Source organism: Saccopteryx leptura, chromosome 2 (genome assembly GCF_036850995.1).
Source record: "Saccopteryx leptura isolate mSacLep1 chromosome 2, mSacLep1_pri_phased_curated, whole genome shotgun sequence".
Classification (NCBI taxonomy): Eukaryota; Metazoa; Chordata; class Mammalia; order Chiroptera; family Emballonuridae; genus Saccopteryx; species Saccopteryx leptura.
This window is the reverse complement of record NC_089504.1, coordinates 337,182,266-337,201,338: the sequence shown is the minus strand read 5'-3', so window position 1 is coordinate 337,201,338 and position 19,073 is coordinate 337,182,266. Positions and strand designations below refer to the sequence as shown.

At 41.5% G+C, this 19,073-nt stretch overlaps 1 protein-coding gene and 1 non-coding gene across 6 annotated transcripts in view; both read right to left on the bottom strand.

Moving 5' to 3' along the window:
• NF1 (neurofibromin 1) overlaps window positions 1–18,380 on the bottom strand; it is a 238,987-nt gene extending 220,607 nt beyond the window's left edge. For all 5 annotated transcript variants that reach the window (XM_066363768.1, XM_066363764.1, XM_066363767.1 and 2 more), the window contains exon 1: window positions 18,156–18,380. Coding sequence is in view for 4 of the 5 variants with exons in the window: in XM_066363764.1 (XP_066219861.1) it covers window positions 18,156–18,215 (60 nt within the window). In the remaining variant the exon portion in view is untranslated. The remainder of the gene's footprint in view (window positions 1–18,155) is intronic.
• TRNAT-AGU (transfer RNA threonine (anticodon AGU)) lies at window positions 10,174–10,249 on the bottom strand. Its single transcript has one exon. It is a non-coding gene; the product is annotated as a tRNA-Thr (tRNA).
• Window positions 18,381–19,073: the final 693 nt, after the last annotated feature.

The window sequence follows — 19,073 nt, the reverse complement described above, 5'->3', positions numbered from 1 at the left end:
TTAGCATAATTTTTGCTTCTGGTTCGTATGTTATCTGCTGGTTTTGAGGTCTTGGTTCCCAAGGAAAGAATGATTTCATCACAGTCCACTGAATTGGAAGTTGAAACTGTTTCATGATCACATGGGCTCTGTGCTATTAAATCAAGATTTTCAACCTCAGCACTACTGACATTTTGGACTGGATAATTCTTTGCTGTTGGGGGTTGTTTTCTGCATTGCAGGCATTGTACTAAAGCCCTTAGGGTAAAGCAGTAAACAAGACAGACATAATCCTTGCTTCATAGAAATTAAATAGTATACATTCAATTGACCTGGTTTCCCACTTTTTTAAGAACAATGAAGAATAGTGCAAACAGTGGAATAAGATCCTAAAGTCCTACACCACAGTTTTCAAATTAATATAGAAATGAAAGACCTTAAGCAGCCAAGATTGTTTTTTTTATTCCAATTCTGTATAGAAATTTTCCAATCTTTCATTCATTTTGTCCATCATTTCCTATATATCCTTTAGCATATTAAAGTCCTTGTCTGTTCGTTTCAATTACCTGTGGGTCTACTTTTATAGTTTATGTTTCTTTTTGATTATGAGTCACAGTTTCCTACCCTTTCAAATTTTTGGAAGTTGTTCATTGTATGCTTGACACTATATATGAAAGAACCTCAAAAACTCCAGAATGTCTTCCCATGAGAGTTCCCTATGTACTCTATTAGGCAAAAGGGATGAGAGAGGCTGATCGTTTCAATCCATCCAGAAATTGAGCTGTGTAAGAGCTATACTGCAGTATTAATAAGACTTGGGTTCACCTCTGGTTCATCCTTTTTCTTTAGTCTGTGCCCAGAATCAACAAATGCCAGCAATCTGCTTTTCACCTAAAGGGCTCTTCTACATCTGGAATTTAAATTCATCAATTCATCATTATTTCTATAGCCCTCCATTTTAAAATATGGTTTTAAAACTTCACCTAGTGTTTTTTCTATTTGTCACAGTAGTATAGGTGACTGTGCTATAACCTACTAAATAACTACCCAGAAACTAAAGTCTCCCTGCACGTCATACAACAATGATTCACAAACCCAGTTTTACATCAAAATAACCTGGGAAGATTTTTAAAACTACAACTTATTATCTATACCTGTAAAATTCCTAGATGTTCAGAAGGGCTAGAAAATCTGTACTTTCAACAAAAGTTTTAAGTGATCTAGTAAAGCTGGCATATCTAAAAAAATTAATATGCCTGTACCAATTGTTCTTCCTTACCCCCAGAGTTCAGTATTTATAAGGACTTTTAAGAATGAACATACAGCCTGACCAGGCGCAGTCCAGCTGGACTGGGACATGGAGGACCGGGGTTCGAAACCCTGAGGTTGCCAGCTTGAGTGCAGACTCATCTGGCTTGAGCACGAACTCACCAGCTTGAGCACAGGGTCGCAGGCTTGAGCATGGGATCACAGACATGACACCATGGTCGTTGGCTTGAGCCCAAAGGTTGCTGGCTTGAAGCCCAAGTTGCTGGCTTGAATCCCAAGGTCCTTGGCTTGAGCAAGGGGTCACTCACTCTGCAGGAGCCCCTGACTCCCACCCCCCGTCAAGGCACATATGAGAAAGCAATCAATGAACAACTAAGGTACAGCAAGGAAGAATTATCTCTCTCCCTTCCTGTCTGTGCCTACCTGTTCCTCTCTCTGTCTCTGTCACAAAAAAAGAAAGAAATGACAAGGTGATGGTGCAGTAGATAGAGCATTGGCCTGGGACACTGAGGACCCAAGTTCGAAACCCCGAGATCACTGGCTTGAGTGCGGGCTCATCCAGCTTGAGCGTAGGGTCGACGGCTTGAGTGTGGGATCATAGACATGACCCCATGGCCGCTGGCTTGAGCCCAAAGGTCACTGGCTTGAGCCCAAGGTTGCTGGCTTGAGCAAGGGGTCACTGGCTTGGCTGAACACCCCCAGTCAAGGCACAAATGAGAGAGCAATCAATGAACAACTAAGATGCCACAACCACAAGTTAAAGCTTTTTCTCTCTCTCCTATATTCTCTCTCTCCTATATTCTCTCTCTCCACTATATACAATGGACAAATTGATGGTATAGTATAAAAATAGTTAAAAGTTCAGAATAACTAAAAACTTTAAAGATAATATGTTAAAATAAATATTTAAAGGCTTTTAAAACTATATTAAGATCAAGAGGAGGAGGAAAGACATGAACCACTTGAGTACATGTATAATACCAACAGGAGATTAAACACAGAACTACTTGATTCAATTTTACTTCTGTTATAGCAGAAAACAAAATGATCTTCAAATTTGAAGAACACTGCTGAGAGCCATCAGAACTTTTAAAGCTTAAAGATCTCACCTGCTTTATTTGAATTCAAGTCTACATGAATTAATCCAAGGGTATAGATGAAAATTTAGACAAGTGATAAAGAAAAATGCTGTAGTAAACTTTGAGAAATCATGAAAAAGAGAAACGTGCCACATAGGAAATTACAAAATGTTGCCCCAATTGTCAAAACACAAGGGTGGATAAAGGGAAAAGGTGATTTCAGGACTATGTACTTAATTTAATGTCAACATCCAAATAATTTTAAGACATTATGATGCAGATAACTTTTAAGCACTTACAGAAGGATCATCTACTAACAATGATGAACTATATAACTGGAGTAAAATGCTTTCGCTTTAAGTTGAGTTTGCAAAGTATTTTCACATATATTCCTTCATGTCTCTGGTTCACACAGGGCCTTGTAGAAAAAAAGCAGGTAGCTTATGGTCATTACCCCCTCCACAACCCACACATACTCTCTTCAAAACATTAGTTAAGGCTCAGACAGCCTGACTTGCCCAGGTGAACTCATTCTTCTTTTTCCTTCAGAAAATGAGGACACAAACTCAAGTCTTCTGATTCCAAATTGAGTACTGTTTTCATATAACATAGCTCTAAAAGTCAACGTAAGTTAATAAGTCATGCTGTGGATGGACCTAGAGGGTATTATGCCAAGTGAAATAAGTTAACAGAGAAAGACAAATAACATTGATTTCACTTATATGTGGAATCTAATAAACACAATAAACAAAATAGAAGGCCCTGGCCGGTTGGCTCAGCGGTAGAGCGTCAGCCTGGCGTGCAGGGGACCCGGGTTCGATTCCCGGCCAGGGCACATAGGAGAAGCGCCCATTTGCTTCTCCATACCCCCCCTCCTTCCTCTCTGTCTCTCTCTTCCCCTCCCGCAGCCAAGGCTCCATTGGAGCAAAGATGGCCCGGGCACTGGGGATGGCTCCTTGGCCTCTGCCCCAGGCGCTAGAGTGGCTGTGGTCGAGGCAGAGCGATGCCCCGGAGGGGCAGAGCATCGCCCCTTGGTGGGCAGAGCTTCGCCCCTGGTGGGCGTGCGGGTGGATCCCAGTAGGGGGCATGCGGGAGTCTGTCTGACTGTCTCTCCCATTCCCAGCTTCAGAGAAAATACAAAAACAAAAAACAAAAAAAAACAAAACAAAATAGAAACAGACTCACAGATACAGAGAACAGACTGACAGTTGTCAGAGGGGAGGGGATTTGGAGGCTGTGTGAAAAAGGTGAATGGATTAAGCAGTACAAATTGGGAGTTACCAAACGGTCACAGAGATGTAGATTACAGTACAAGGAACATAGTCAATAATATTGTGATAACTATGTATGGGGTCAGGTGGGTACTTGAAGCAGTGGGGGACCTCTCTGTAAAGTACATGATTTTCTAACCATTTTGCTGTACATCTGAAACTAATATAGAATAATATTAAATGCAAAATGTAATTGAAAAAAAATTTTAATATTAAAAAATGAAAATGAGCAGCAAAAAAAGTCATGCTGAAATGAGATAGTAACTGGGACTGCTTCACAATAATGGAGGGGTGCTGGAAAAGAAATGAGTGGGAGTATGGATGAAATAAAACTGAGTAGTACGGGTAATGGGTACATGGGGATTCACTTACAATCATCTCTCGCTTTTGATTTGTTTGAAACTTTTTACAATAAAACTTTTAAAAACAGATATGTACACATATGCCAATTAACAGTCTGATAGGTATACTGTACTAGTAAATCAGATGAACACCAAAAATATAGTGCACTGTAGCTCACATTTTGAAGCCATTTTTCAAGTCTTACATAACACCACCCTATATAAAAATACTGAGAGAAGGACTAAAAAATGGTACACCTGAGTATTCACCACGAGTGCACCAAGAGGGAAACAACCAGAATGGCAAGATGTCTTGAAATAATGTCCTATAAGAAATAGTTGAATGTGTATTTTTCTGGAAATAAAAAAACCCCTAGGAAGTACTTAAGATTTGTCTTCAAGTAAAAGGACAAACTTATTCTGAAGAGTTACAGAGGACAGAATTAGAAACAATGAATAGAAGACTCAAGGAGGCCAAATCCCATTTTCCTACTCTTCCCACTCTTCCTTAAGGCTCATGACTCATGTGCTACTCACTAACCAACACTGTCACAGTCACCTACCAACTTTCTAGATATTTCCCCCATCATCAAAAAATTTTAGTTCCAGGCTCAGTTTCTCCTCTACCTCACATCCACCACCACCTAGGTATCATCTAGGTCAGTGGTCGGCAAACCGCGGCTCCGCGCCACATGCAGTTCAATCAGATTTAAGGACTTTTTTAACCAAGGCCAGCTTAGGAGTACCCTGATTAAGTTAATAACAATGTACCTATCTATATAGTTTAAGTTTAAGAAATTAGGCTCTCAAAAGAAATTTCAATCGTTGTACTGTTGGTATTTGGCTCTGTTGACTAATGAGTTTGCCAACCACTGATCTAGGTTAATGTTGCCTGATAAAATACAGAACTCCCAATTAAATTTGAATTCAATAAACATGAGTAATTTTTTTGTATAAGTATATCCCATGCAATATTGGGGAAATACCTATACTAAATATTTACTCATTGTTTATCTAAAATTCACATTTAACTGGACACCCTATATTTCTATTTGCTAAATCTGGCAAACCTAATCTCGATGACTTCACTGTCAAGGTGGAGCACCTATCCACCTCTGGTCCTCAACCTTCCTTGATAGCCTCAATTCTAGTGACTATGACCATACCAAATATATAATCTCCAAATCCAGATGTGTTCCTTAAACTCTCTCATTCAACCCAACAACTACTATTAATCAAACCCATTCTTTCCCTCTCTACCATCTCAGTCTCTAATTCCACCACCCGAATTTAGATCCCTATCTTCCTCTACCTCCTATGGTACCTCATACCATCATTTCCCTTTATCATATCCTTCAGTCTCTTCCACTAAAGCAGCGGTTCTCAACCTGTGGCCTTTAGGCGACCCCTGTGTTTTGGTCGTTCGACCCCCGCTGGGGTCACGACCCACAGGTTGAGAACCGCTGCACTAAAGGATGGGCCATTAAGTGAAATTGTATTTGCCCAAAGCCTTCAAAAGAGTTTAAACATTTTAGTACAGCAGACAAGATCTTACAAGATTCACAGCTCAATCCAGGCTTCACATTTTCTGACAAGCTCACTCTAAATGCCCAGTCTAAATTAAATGCTCCTCTTACATACCCATACTGTGTACATCTTACTTACCTACTGCTGCTATACATATGTATATATTTACCATAATATTGTCTTTTTTAAAAAGATTTTATTTATTCATTTTAGAGAGGAGAGAGGCAAGGGGAGAGAAAGAAAAGGAATGAGTAAGAGAAGAGGGGGAGCAGGAAGCATCAACTTCCATATGTGCCTTGACCAGGCAAGCCCTGGGTTTCAAACCAGCGACCTCAGTATTCCAGGTTGACACTTATCCACTGCGCCACCACAGGTTAGGCCATAATTTTCTTATTGTCTGTTTCTCTTACTAGACTTTAGGTTCCTTGAGACCAAGAACCATGTCTTGTCTTTATTTCCCCAATATTTTCCCACCATAAATAGCAGACACTTAAGTGTTAATAAGACAAATCAGGCTCTATTTAAGAGAAGAGTTTCTAACAACTACAATTCTACCAATAGACTGAGTAATCTTGAGATGTATCCCTGGTCACCCTGAGGGCAAAACAGAATGTTCAGTAGAAAAAAATCAAAATTTATTTTTAAAATATTAAGGAAAAATAAAAATTATATATAATCCCTTAAATTTTTTTAATGTAAAGAAAATTAATTAAATAGGCAAATGTTCATATTACACTGTTACGCTAAAAGAGATGATAAAATAATGTCTTGCCTGACCTGTGGTGACACAGTGTCAACTTGGAATGCTAAGGTCACTGGTTCCAAGCCCAGTGAAGGTACCTCCCCCTATTCACCACCCCCGCCTTTCTCTCTCTCTCTCTCTCCCTTCGCTCTAAAAGCAATAAAAATCTTTTTTTTTTTAATGTGGGCCTTGGCAAGTTGGCTCAACAGCAGAACATCAGCCTGGTGTAGGGAAGTCCTGGGTTCGATTCCCAGTCAGGACACACAGGAGAAGCAACCATCTGCTTCTCTACTCCTACCCCTTCTCTTTTCTTCTCTCTCTCTCTTTCTCTCTCTCTCTCTCTCTCTCTTCTCCTCCCTCAGCTATGGCTCATTCCAGCAAGTTGGCCCTTGGCCGCAGGCACTGAGGACAGCACCATAGCCTTGCCTCAGGCACTAAAATAGCTCAGTTGCCAAGTAATGGAGCAACAGCCCCAGATGGGCAGAGCGCACCCCCTATGGGGCTTGCAGGATGGATCCTGGTCAGGGAGCATGCGGGAGTCTGTCTCTCCGCCTTTCCGCCTCTCGCTTAATTAAAAAAAAGTTTCTCACTCAGTTCCAACAACCTGATCTTAGTAACAGTAGTTAACATTTTTGAGTTCCTTCTGTGCCACAGGAACTGTGCCACACACTTTACATATATTCCCTAATTTAAATCATCTCTATGTAGATACTATTATTGACCCTATTTTACAAATATAGAAACTGCAGCTTGAAGAAGTAGTGTCTTAACCAAGGGCTAGTAGGCAGTGGCATAGCCTGAACCCAAGAATTCAAACCTAGGCAGTCTGATTTCAGAATGAGCACATTTAATTATATACACCAAAATTTAACTGTGGCTCTCTGAGTCATGGTATTATAAATGGCTTTTACTTATTTTTTGTGATCCTGCTGCATTTCCATATTCCGACCCTAAACATGAATTACCACTGTATTTTAAAATAAATGTCTAAGTAGAGGTTAGATAATCATCAGCCAGGACTATGGCAAAAGTGGATTTAAATAATCTCAGATCCCATTTAACTAAGGATCACTAATTCATCAGTGACTGTAATAAATTTTTCAGTCAGAGGACTTGATCTAAAACATGAAACAAAAATCAATCCATTTTAGAATTATAAAAGTTTTAGACTGTCAGATCATTTTTTCCCCTGTTTTATAGATAATGAAATAGCTCAAAATTTAAGGGATTTATATAACATTGCAAAGGTAGTTCTTGTCAGGGCAGAAACCAGAGCACAGGTCTTCATTGATCTTTGTTGCCAATGGTTGACCAAAACAAAATCTCTCTGTTATTCCCAACTGAAAATTCAGTTATTAGAAGCCAAAAACAGAAACATAACAGGAAATACAAATGCTTCTTTTTTTCCCCTCTCAGTCCAAAAGGAAGAAGACCTCTGGAGCATAAAGGCAAAACATTTTCCCAGCCCTGAGCTGGGATAGAATTAAAAGGCACTGGTAAAGACAGGAGAGTTAGAAAGATATGCCAAAAGACAAGATGAAAGATTTGAGAGTCAAAGAAAAACAAACAATGAGGAACCAAACAGGACGAGGCCGACAAATACTACCAAAATCTGAAAGACTGCCTCAAATTTAATCAAATCCTAAGTGGAATGTCTTAACGTATGAAAATCAACTTTACAAAACTGGACTGTGAAATGCCAAGATGAAATAATAAAATAAATATATAATTCCACACTTATAATTGTAAATTCCTACTGATGTTCTCACAAATTTTATTCTCTTACCTTCAGAATTCAGCTCTCCTCACCTAAAATCTGCAGTAAGTAAAGTGCAATGTTATAAAACTAAATAAAAGGTGAGCAATGTTACAACTTCCTCTAACAACCCAAGAAGCTTTGATAAGGTGAAAAGAATGATAAATACTGAAATCAAAGATATAATGTTCAAAATTCATGTCTATTTCTAACTCATGTGACCAATCAAAAGATTTCTAGATACTCTCATATGAACATAAAAGGTAAAATGTAATATCTTATCTTTAAGAATCAAAAATACATCCCTTACTTTACCTATTTACGCTAGTTGTTCAGAAATTTTAATTTTTTTGTCAAGCTGTTATTTATTGAAAAGTTACTGCTCTAATGATTAAGATACCTATATTTTAGTTTAAACTCAATTAATTACATGTCATATGACTATGAAACAGTTATTTTGCCTCTCTAGTTTTATTTTTTCTCATACAGAAATAATAATAGAAATAATAGAAATAATAATAACTGACTGAAAAAATACTGCACAGGCTAATCATGGTAATAAACTTTTATTACTAACTTTACAGCTTCCTTTCATATAAAAGATTCATACCTATGATACTAATCAAGCTCATGATGTGAGTAAGGGAGGAATTATCCCCACTTTACCAATGAATGCATAGAAAACTGAAGTTCAGAGAGGTGAACTGGCTTGCCCAAGGCCACAGGGAACAATGCACAGCCAAAAGCTCTTTCTCTTACTATGTAATATGTTGCCATCACAAACCGGGGGTGGTAAGAGTTGTTTTCTCATGTCCAAATTACTATGAAGATTACCCAAGGAAAGCTGTTAGCAATTAAACAGAAAAGGGTCACTTAACATTGTGATGAGCCATAATTACCTACATGGTCATTATCTGGCTACAAAACTATGATTAATAAATTAAATAAATGTCCTTTAAAAGAGTTTCTAAAAGTCCCACTATGCGCTAAAGCCTCTTGCACTAAATACAACACCCTGCTTGGGGGATGTGAAGTAGAGGGGAGAAGAATTTCATCACGAAAGTATGTTCCCTGAAATTCAATAGGGTAAGATACTTGAAGCTATAAAATATGAACGGGGCAGGCAATAGCTTGCAGGCTGTAGTGACAAACCCTAAGCCAAACCGAAAGAGTGTCAGGCTGTGGTTTAAAGGAAATATGCAATCTGGAAGTTTGCACCTCAAGTTACTGCTACTGCAAAGTAATTAATACCATTTATAGTAAAAATATGTCAGATTTTAGAGGATAATTCCAATTCTTCATTATAATTGGATGAGATTCCATATTAGCTTGGGGCTTTCTTGTCTCAACAGAAGCTCTTTTGATAATATAGTCAATGGCTCAAAACCCACACTCAGAGAACAAAGGAATATAACTTTATCACAGGCACACACCACTTGAAGTGGTCAAATATGCATTCACCTAAAGAAACTTTAATGCGGGCACTATCAAGTCCAGTTATTTACAATGATGTTAAAATTTTTCTTCAGCACAACCTGAGTGCTTGTTTTACTAAAGGTTCTACCACTCTACCACATAGTATGATAAAATTACTGAAACTTTAAACTTGATACAGTCACCATAATGTAAAATGCCTTAATTTTTCTATTCTTCAAGGTCACTCTGTCTTATCTCTCTCGACCCCCCCCAAAAAAAAAACAGGTTATTCTAAAAGATGACAGATAAAATAGCCAATACTTTTATAAAAACAAGTCAATCCTCAGCAAAGAAAGAGCTTAAGATGCCCATATTCTACTTCAATATTGATTCTAAGCCTTTTAACAGTTTAAGCTGACCACAAACCTCCCCTTTCACTTCTATACAACACTCTCCTCCTTTTTTTTTTTATTTTATTTTATTTTTTTTTTTTTCATTTTTCTGAAGCTGGAGACAGGGAGAGACAGTCAGACAGACTCCCGCATGCGCCCGACCGGGATCCACCCGGCACGCCCACCATGGGGCGACGCTCTGCCCACCAGGGGGTGATGCCCATCCTGGCATCGCCATGTTGCGACCAGAGCCACTCTTGCGCCTGAGGCAGAGGCCACAGAGCCATCCCCAGCGCCCGGGCCATCTTTGCTCCAATGGAGCCTTGGCTGCGGGAGGGGAAGAGAGAGACAGAGAGGAAAGCCCGGCGGAGGGGTGGAGAAGCAAATGGGCGCTTCTCCTGTGCCCTGGCCGGGAATCGAACCCGGGTCCTCCGCACACTAGGCCGACGCTCTACCACTGAGCCAACCGGCCAGGGCACACTCTCCTCCTTAAACTTTCTTTTAAAAATGAGCCGTCCTGTATACCTCCTGTCCCTTGTCTTATACAAACACAGACACACACAAAACCCCCAATGAAGAACATGTGTAAAACACATTTTTAATATACTGCTCACAAAGCATGTTGTTATAATACAACAATATAGTGTATATAGAATCCCATAACAACAAATTTGAAAGATTTGAGAGGCTAAAACAAAAATGCCCCATAGCAGTCTGAGTAATTCAAAGAAAAAGATGTAAAAATAATGCATGATTACCTATTATATCACTAACCTTTCCTTTATGAACAAAATTCTCCATACTAAACACTTTAGCAGATTTTAGAATTTAATTTCCTATTGGTCAAAAAGTCAATTAAAGTCCTGGCTGGATAGCTCGGCTGGATGGAGCATCGTCCCAAAGCGCAGAGGTTGCCAATTTGATCCCAGGTCAGGGCACATACAGGAACAGATTGATGTTCCCATCTCTCTCCCTCCCTTCCTCTCTCACTAAAATCAATTAAAAAAACTTTTTTTTAAGTCAAATAAAAAGAAGTGTAGGAATATTTAAAAATCTACTGTAACAATGCTGCTGGACTAATTCACACATCTCTATGGCTTTTTCTATTACACTTCCCAAACTTGAAGACCTATATTATGATATGTATGCCACAACTAGATGATGAAGCAAGAAAACAGATAGATTACGGACATCCATGATATGTTACATAAGGATTTGTTACCATGCATGATGTTACCTAAATATTTGTCAGTGAATGCTAAAGTAAGGTATATATCAGCTAAAGTACATATTACAGGGGCTCTGCAGGGGTCCCCAAACTTTTTACACAGGGAACCAGTTCACTGTCCCTCAGACCATTGGAGGGCCGCCACATACAGTGCTCCTCTCACTGACCACCAATGAAAGAGGTGCCCCTTCTGGAAGTGTGGTGGGGGGCCGGATAAATGGCCTCAGGGGGCCGCATGTGGCCCGCGGGGCCATAGTTTGGGGAAGCCTGCTCTAGAGACTAGTCAATCTCCCTTATTTAGTGAAAACAAAATAGTAAAAAAATGTATAAATCTTACATTTGAATAATTTAAAACTTTTCAAAGTATTTTATTTTCATTATTTTATCAGACCATTATAAAAAGAAATTGTTATGTAGAAACTTATTTATCACTAAAAATAAGAGACAAATCCAAGATCACAATTGTTAATCAGATCTGAAACTTGATTCAAAAAGAATGTTAGCTCTAAGGGAGGACATACAAATTATGTACAAGTTCCTCCTTAGACTGCCTTTAAAAAAATAAACCTATTCCTAGTTAAAATACCACTTATAACACTTAAGCTATTATAAAAAATAAATTATAATTTGGTTATTTAATAAATATAACAAAGCCTAAACTGCCACTTACTTTAAAGATTTTATTTATTTTTAGAGAAAAGAGAGAGAGAGAAACCGGAGGTGGGGGGAGCAAGGAGCAGGAAGCATCAACTCATAGCAGTTGCTTCTGCTCTGTGCCTTGACTGGGCGAGCCCAGGGTCTCGAACCAGCAACTTCAGCATTCCAGGTTGATGTTCTATCCATTGCACCACCTCAGGTCAGGAAAACTGCCACTTATTTTAGCCAGTCTACCTTTCAACCAAGAATTCTGTGAAAAACATTCCACCAATGACACACTGTACGCTCATAAGTGTGCTGGGCACTAGGGTGACTATAAGAGAATTCTAACAGAGGCTTCTTGCTTTTCAGAAAGTTTACACTCTATTTGATAAAAAAGATAAGAGACAAGAAAACAATGCTAAGCTGTGTTCAATGAACCCTCCTGAAGAAAGAAACCCTAACAGGTGGTTCTGTAGCACCCCGGGTGACAAGCACACCAAGAAGTGAGACTGCAGTGAGTTTAGCCCAGGAAGACTTCATGGGAAAAATGAAGCTTGCACTGCACATTGAAGGATGGACAGGAATTAGAAAAGCACAAAGGAGGGATGAAATCATTCAAGGGCTAGCATAAACGAAGGCTGAGAAGCAGAAAAGCAGAAATAAGCAGAAGAGACTGAGCCAACCTGCCTGGAACACAGGTGCATGCTGAGGCATAATGAGAAATAGTTTGGTAAATTAAGTGGGGTCAGCTCCCAACAGACTGATGTGGCTCATGAAGATCCTATTAAAATATTAAAATCGTTGAATATTTAAACTAGCAAGAGAACCTTAATGATTTGCTAGACAATTCTTTTCTGACAGATGAGGAAATCTAGGATCCATAGAGAGCTAATGGCGAGCAGAAGGACAGAGGCCGGGAAAAAGCAGAGCAAAACTCAGGCCATGGCTTAGGAGCCCCAGTTCAATAATAGGCAACACAGTATGATGAAGAGAGCACATCTGACCGAGAGTCAATGAGAACATCAATAAATGAAGATCTGCAAGCATACATACAAGAAAGCATTGTCTTGGGAATTAAAGGAAACAGGGTTCCAGGGGTAATGGAACACCACAGTGGCATTACAATTGAGCAAAAAAACCACTGTTTTGCCAGAAGGAATCACTTTCAAGAAAACAGCAATCCAGAAGGAAAGCAGAGGCAGAAGCTAGTTTTCAGCATTATAAAGGAAATGGGTGGGTAAACAGTAGAGGCAACAGGTATCTGGCAATAAGAGGAAGAAAAAGATTGAGCCACTGAGAGAAAGCTACAGGACCAACCAAATGTTTAAGACAAAAAAAAATCTTAGTAAGCATTAAGGTGTAGAGAAAGGAGATCACACAGAGACTAAATGAGATGCTAGATAAGGTGGGGGGTAGGTGGGAGCATGGAGAACTAATTGAGAACTAGTAGGAAGAATTTTTTTTTTTTTAAATGACTTCCAGAATAAAGAATAAGCACTTTTTCTCAATCACCATAGAATACCCTTTGCCAAGAGTAGTCATGTTCAAAATGGCAGACCATTTAAGAACAAGGCTAGCAGGCCTGGCCTGTGGTGGCACAGTGGATAAAGTGTCAACGTGGAACGCTGAGGTCGTGAATTTGAAACCCTGGCCTTGGCTGGTCATGGCACACACAACAAACAATCTATTGACAACTAAAGTGAAACATCTATAAGTTGATACTTCTCACTTCTCTTATCCCATAAAATAAAATAAAATCCTAAAACAAAACAAAACAAAACAAAAAAACAAAGCTAACAGACTTTTTTTCTTTAAGTGAGAGTAGGGGAGATAAACTTCCCGCATGGGCCCCAACCTGGCAATCCTCATCTGGGCCCAATGCTCAAATGAACCAAGCTATCCTCAGCACCCAGGGCCAAAGCTCAAAGCAACAGAGGCAAGAGGGGAAGGGCAAGAGAAAGAGAAGAGTGAGAGGGGAAGAGAAGTAGATGGTGGCTTCTCATATGTGCCCTAACCAGGGATCGAACGCAGGACATCCGCAGCCTACGCTTTATCCACTGAGCCAATGGGCCAGGGCTGGCTAGCAGACTTTTTAAAATCCAAAACAGCCTCAAAGTTTAACAAATCTATCTATTTGGCCAATTAACATGTGGCTTGTAACTTCAAAGACATTTGTCAATCATTTTACAGTGAATTTTACACCACATATTCAAAGAACATTCCAATTTGTCTTGAATTTATAAAAATTAATATGCTATGTAACAAATCAAAAATCAAGAGTATATTCTCTGATATGGAGGCTTTTATATAATCTTTTTACTTGAGATATGGAAAATACACTGCTCACAAAAATTAGGGGATACTTTATCACTTCATATTCATTTTTGAAATATCCTCTAATTTTTGTAAGCAGTATATATAAGTGCTGAAATGAATACATCATTTGGGGGAGCCTTTTTTCAATTTTTTTTTCTTTCTTTTTTTTTTGTATTTTTCTGAAGCTGGAAACGGGGAGGCAGACAGACTTCCACATGCGCCCGACCGGGATCCACCCGGCATGCCCACCAGGGGGCGATGCTCTGCCCATGGGGCTTCGCTCTGTTGCGACCAGAGCTACTCTAGCGCCTGGGGCAGAGACCATGGAGCCATCCCCAGCGCCTGGGCCATCCTTTGCTCCAGTGGAGCCAAGGCTGCAGCTGCAGGAGGGGAAGAGAGAGACAGAGAGGAAGGAGAGGGGGAGGGGTAGAGAAGCAGATGGGCGCTTCTCCTGTGTGCCCTGGCCGGGAATTGAACCCGGGACTTCCGCACGCCAAGCCGACGCTCTACCACTGAGCCAACCGGCCAGGGCCCAATTTCTTAAAAAGAAAAAAAAAAATCTCTTCATAAACCATAGTTTTCCTTTACTCTCTTTCAGAATCAAAGCTCCACAGACTGGAGAGCATAACTAGGTGAGGCATCTATGATGTTTCTAATTTGTTAAGGAACCCAGCTAATGAACACAATTTAAAAATACAGACCTAAAATTTGCCAATTTCAACTCAGAAACTTACTGTTGAGCATCATAAAAGCAGGTTAAGTATATAACTGATATATTCAGCTTTCTGCCTGTCCACCTTTACAACTGCCATTTCCCTAATCAACGAGGTAATTACTTTTAAAATTGGTTAAGACTAGTTCAACTTAAGTCATAAATATTAAGTTTAGGTACAATCCCAGCAGGTTACGAGAATTTTATTTTACACATCTAGAAACAAGGACTTGAGCTTGTCAAGTCAAGACGGAACACTACCAACTCCTTTTAACTGGACCTACTGCACCAAGTTGCTGAGCAATACCCATCAGGATAAAATACAGTGGTTAGTGACATTTCTTCTTTAATCGCCACAAATATTCCAAGTCCAACCAAAACATCAATTCAATCATAAACAGAGTTCCCATCTTTAGACATGCACATGCTCAATATATACTCAGTGTCTTGGTTGTAATAAAAGAAAGCAGCTAGCTGACTCTCCCTGGACCCAGGGAAACAAAGAATATACCATGTATCCAAAATGTAAAACTTTTAGGACCCAGGGAAACAAAGAATATACCATGTATCCAAAATGTAAAACTTTTAGAAATACTTGAAACATTTAAGACTCTTATACAAACTATCTCTCACTACATGTAGAGCCTTTTCCTCCTCTTAGTAAAAATACAAATACTTCTCTCTTATCAATACTTAATGATTATTTCTTTTTAATCGTATGGGATATTTATCAGAAAAATATATTCCTGACTATCCCACATTCAATACTTGTCATATTGGGGCTCTTGTTATTATCTATGCTATGTGACCTTGGCAAGTCTCTGTGCCTCAATTTCTTGCTTTTTCACTTCAAGGTAAACTCCTATCTATCTATCATCTATCTATCTATCTATCTGTCTGTCTGTCTGTCTATCTATCTATTTATTGTATCTATCTATCTATCTATTTATTTACTTATTTATTGTATTTTTCCGAAGTTGGAAACGGGGAGGCAGTCAGACAGACTCCCGCATGTGCCCCACCGGGATCCACCCGGCATGCCCACCAGGGGAAGATGCTCTGCCCATCTTGGGGCGTCGCTCTGCCGCAATCAGAGCCATTCTAGCGCCTGAGGCAAAGGCCACAGAGCCATCCTCAGCGCCTGGGCAAACTTTGCTCCAATGGAGCCTTGGCTGCAGGAGGGGAAGAGAGAGGAAGGAGAGGGGGAGGGGTGGAGAAGCAGATGGGCGCTTCTCCTGTGTGCCCTGGCCGGGAATCGAACCCAGGACTCCTGCAGGCCAGGCCAATGCTCTACCACTGAGCCAACCGGCCAGGGCTAAACTCCAATTTGAATTAAACATTATTTCTATAATAAATTAGTGTATATAATGTACTTTATGTTAAACGCTGAAACTCTTATGCTTTTGCATCTCAAAGTTAGTGGGCTTTACCCTTGTAAGAGAAAAGTATGAGGAATAAAGTTGTTCTATGTATTTTTCTCTTAATTACAATATAAGGAATATATAAAAAATGCTTGTTTAAAACTGTCATGTCCTTAATTTTTAACAGATGGTAGTGAGTTTGATCCACAATATTAATAACAAAGCAAACAACAAACCCTAAGGTCTTTTAACACTTGTGACAAAAAAGAAAACATTTTCTTCTATTACTGAGAATATAATCAAAATCATTCCTCTTTGGAAATTTAGAAAACTGTATTTTTTGTATGTGGCATATAAGCCTAAAGATCAACAGGTAACAAGAAATAAAGTTTACAAATTGGGAAAATTTTTAATTTAAAAAAATGGGGAAAAAAGAAAAGAAAACCTCTAAAATAAAATTGGGAACAACTGTGGTGTGAATCCTTCAAATTGCTGCATCCAGATTATGCTGTCTACAAGGTTCAGCTTTGGGGTTCTTCTTTGTGCCTTTTTTAAAACTGCAGAGAAAGTCTTTTCTATCATTTTAAATCTAATGCTCTGTCAATAATATAATCCAATATATGCAGTAACATTCTACTTCCTCAGATAGATTAGCAGTACAGATGCTTTTCGGTCTGGAAGCAGAAGGATGGTTGAAACAATTCTTTCAAGTCACTGACACCTTTGTAATTCTATTTATCTATGTAGCTTCTTCTTAAATTTCTCCTGAATTCCTCTGCCTATTCCCAAATATCTTTCAGGTAGGTCAGAAACATTATGAGTCCTGTAAGGAAATGTTTATGGATCAAATAAAAGTGGGGGCCACTTCGCCCTCATCACAAAAGCCGGTGGTAGAACTGTAGCGAAAAAGAAAAAGCATCCCTTTAAACCATCCCCAACTTTACCTGCAGCAACACAAAGTTAAACTAATTCCCATTGACTAGGCTACGTGTGCATTCATTCTAACCAGCCCTAGGATTTACTGTGTGAAGCTCAGGGAATAAAAAGGCACCTCCCAGAACTAAGAAACCTTTTTTTTTTTCCATCCCACATATTCTCAATGAAAGTTCTCTTGTCAACCAAGAGGTGAGAGTTAAAAACAATACCAAAGCACCAGCAGAATTTTGGGCTCTAGGACCATATCCGAACTGTTTGCTCTGTTGTCAGTGACTCCGCAGCAGTTTCCCACCTCTCCCTTTCACCCTTCTCCTTACTCCCCAAGAAGCTCACTAAAGGAAAAGAAAAAAAAATTTTTTTTCACATTCTCAGACCGCTGGCCAAAAAAAAAAAAAAAAAAAGTAATAATATACTAATAAGGGAGAAACTGCAATTATCAAGGAAGGAAAAACGGGAAAAGTATTTCAGAAGTAGGAGGGGTCAAGAACCCAGGTTTCCACTTCAAACAGTAATGTAAAAGCCAGCGTTGTCTCATGAGGATATGGGGGGTGCCCGGGTGGGCATCAAAAAAAATAATAATAATAAAAAAATAGTGCGGTGTATGTGCACTTGGAGCTCCAGGGGCAAGCTGAGAGGATGGAGCAGAAAGTAAGAAAACCTGTGCTTTCCCGGCTCGCTTCTCCCCTTCCCTCTCCCGGAGAGGAAGCTGCAGGAACGGGGGGAGGGGCGTTATCCTCTCCCATTGAGGGTGCACCCGACCGGCCTGGAGCTGCCTCTCCTCACTCGCCCTCAGTCCGAGTTCCACTGAGGGGAGAGGAAACCTCTCAATGTTACCTACCTCCGTTCAAAAAAAAACCCAAAAAAAACAAAGTAAGGGGGGCATGATTAAAGCCAGATGGAGAGCCCCAGAGAGCGCCCCCAGGTCACTCATCCTTCTGAGCCGGCGGATGGGCCGGGATCACAGGGACGGAGGGTCCGAGGGGGTGGGCGGGGGGAAGGCCCGGCTCCCCGGCTCCGGAGCTGCCGGCGCTCCCCTCCGGGCCCGCACTTCCCCCTCGGCCACCCCCACTCACCCCCTTCCTCACCTCCGGAGCCCGAGGCGGCCGCGGGGGAGGCGCCGCTCCTTCCTCCCCGCACCCACTCCGTCCCCACCCCCACTCCGCTCCCACCTCCCGCCGCGGGGCCCGTTACCTGCTCGTCGAAGCGGCTGACCACGGCCTGGACCCATTCCACCGGCCTGTGCGCGGCCATGTCCTCCCCGCAGCCGGGGGGCGGCGGAGGGACGGGTCGGCCGGCGCCCCGGGCCGGGCGGAGGGCGGGGAACGCGGGCTGAGGTGAGGGCAGAGGCGAGGAGAGGGTCTGAGGAGTGCGGGCTCCAAACGTTCCCACGGGGGCGGGGAGGGGGGCCCTGCGCGGAGCCGGGAGGGGGACGGGGGAAGGGGGCGTTGGCGCGGAGGCTGGGGGGCGGGGGGCGGGGGAGGGGGGCCCGGGGAGGGGAGGGGGCCTCTGGATCGCTCTCCCCACTAGCGCCGTCTCCCCACAGCCATCACTGCCCCAGACGCCGCCATGACACCCCACCGGAAGTGGGATCCTTTCCACGGCCGGGGGAGAGGGAGAAGCAGCGAGAGAGAGAGATTAAGAGCGCGGCTGGGAAAGGGGAGGGGGAAGCGAGAGGGAAGGGGACCTGCCGCGCATGCGTCCGCGCCGGCCGGCCGGTTTCATTAATGAAAAAAGCGAGTCCTCCTCGAGGTGACGTCATCTAACTCCTCCCGGCCCGGAGGCGCGAGTCCCTGATCGCCGCCAGACTCACCTAGACTTGGACTCCGAGTTAAGCGGGCGAAAGTGTGAGCTGACCCGGGGGCATCCGCTTCCATCCCCAAGGCCACAGCAGACTCCCCTCCCCCGCCGGACTCCGGGTTTGGATTGCTCCCTGAGTTGGAAGTTAGGGCGCCCTGGGGCTAGCATTTCTCCCAGTGTGCAGACCTCTGTCGCTGGTCTGGGGAGGCCTGTGCCGAGCTTCTCTCTGTGTTAAGCTCCCAAAAGATAAGACACACAGCCTCAGGTTTCCAGGTCCTTCGTAGCTACTAAGAGGAACAGTAAGAAAGAAGC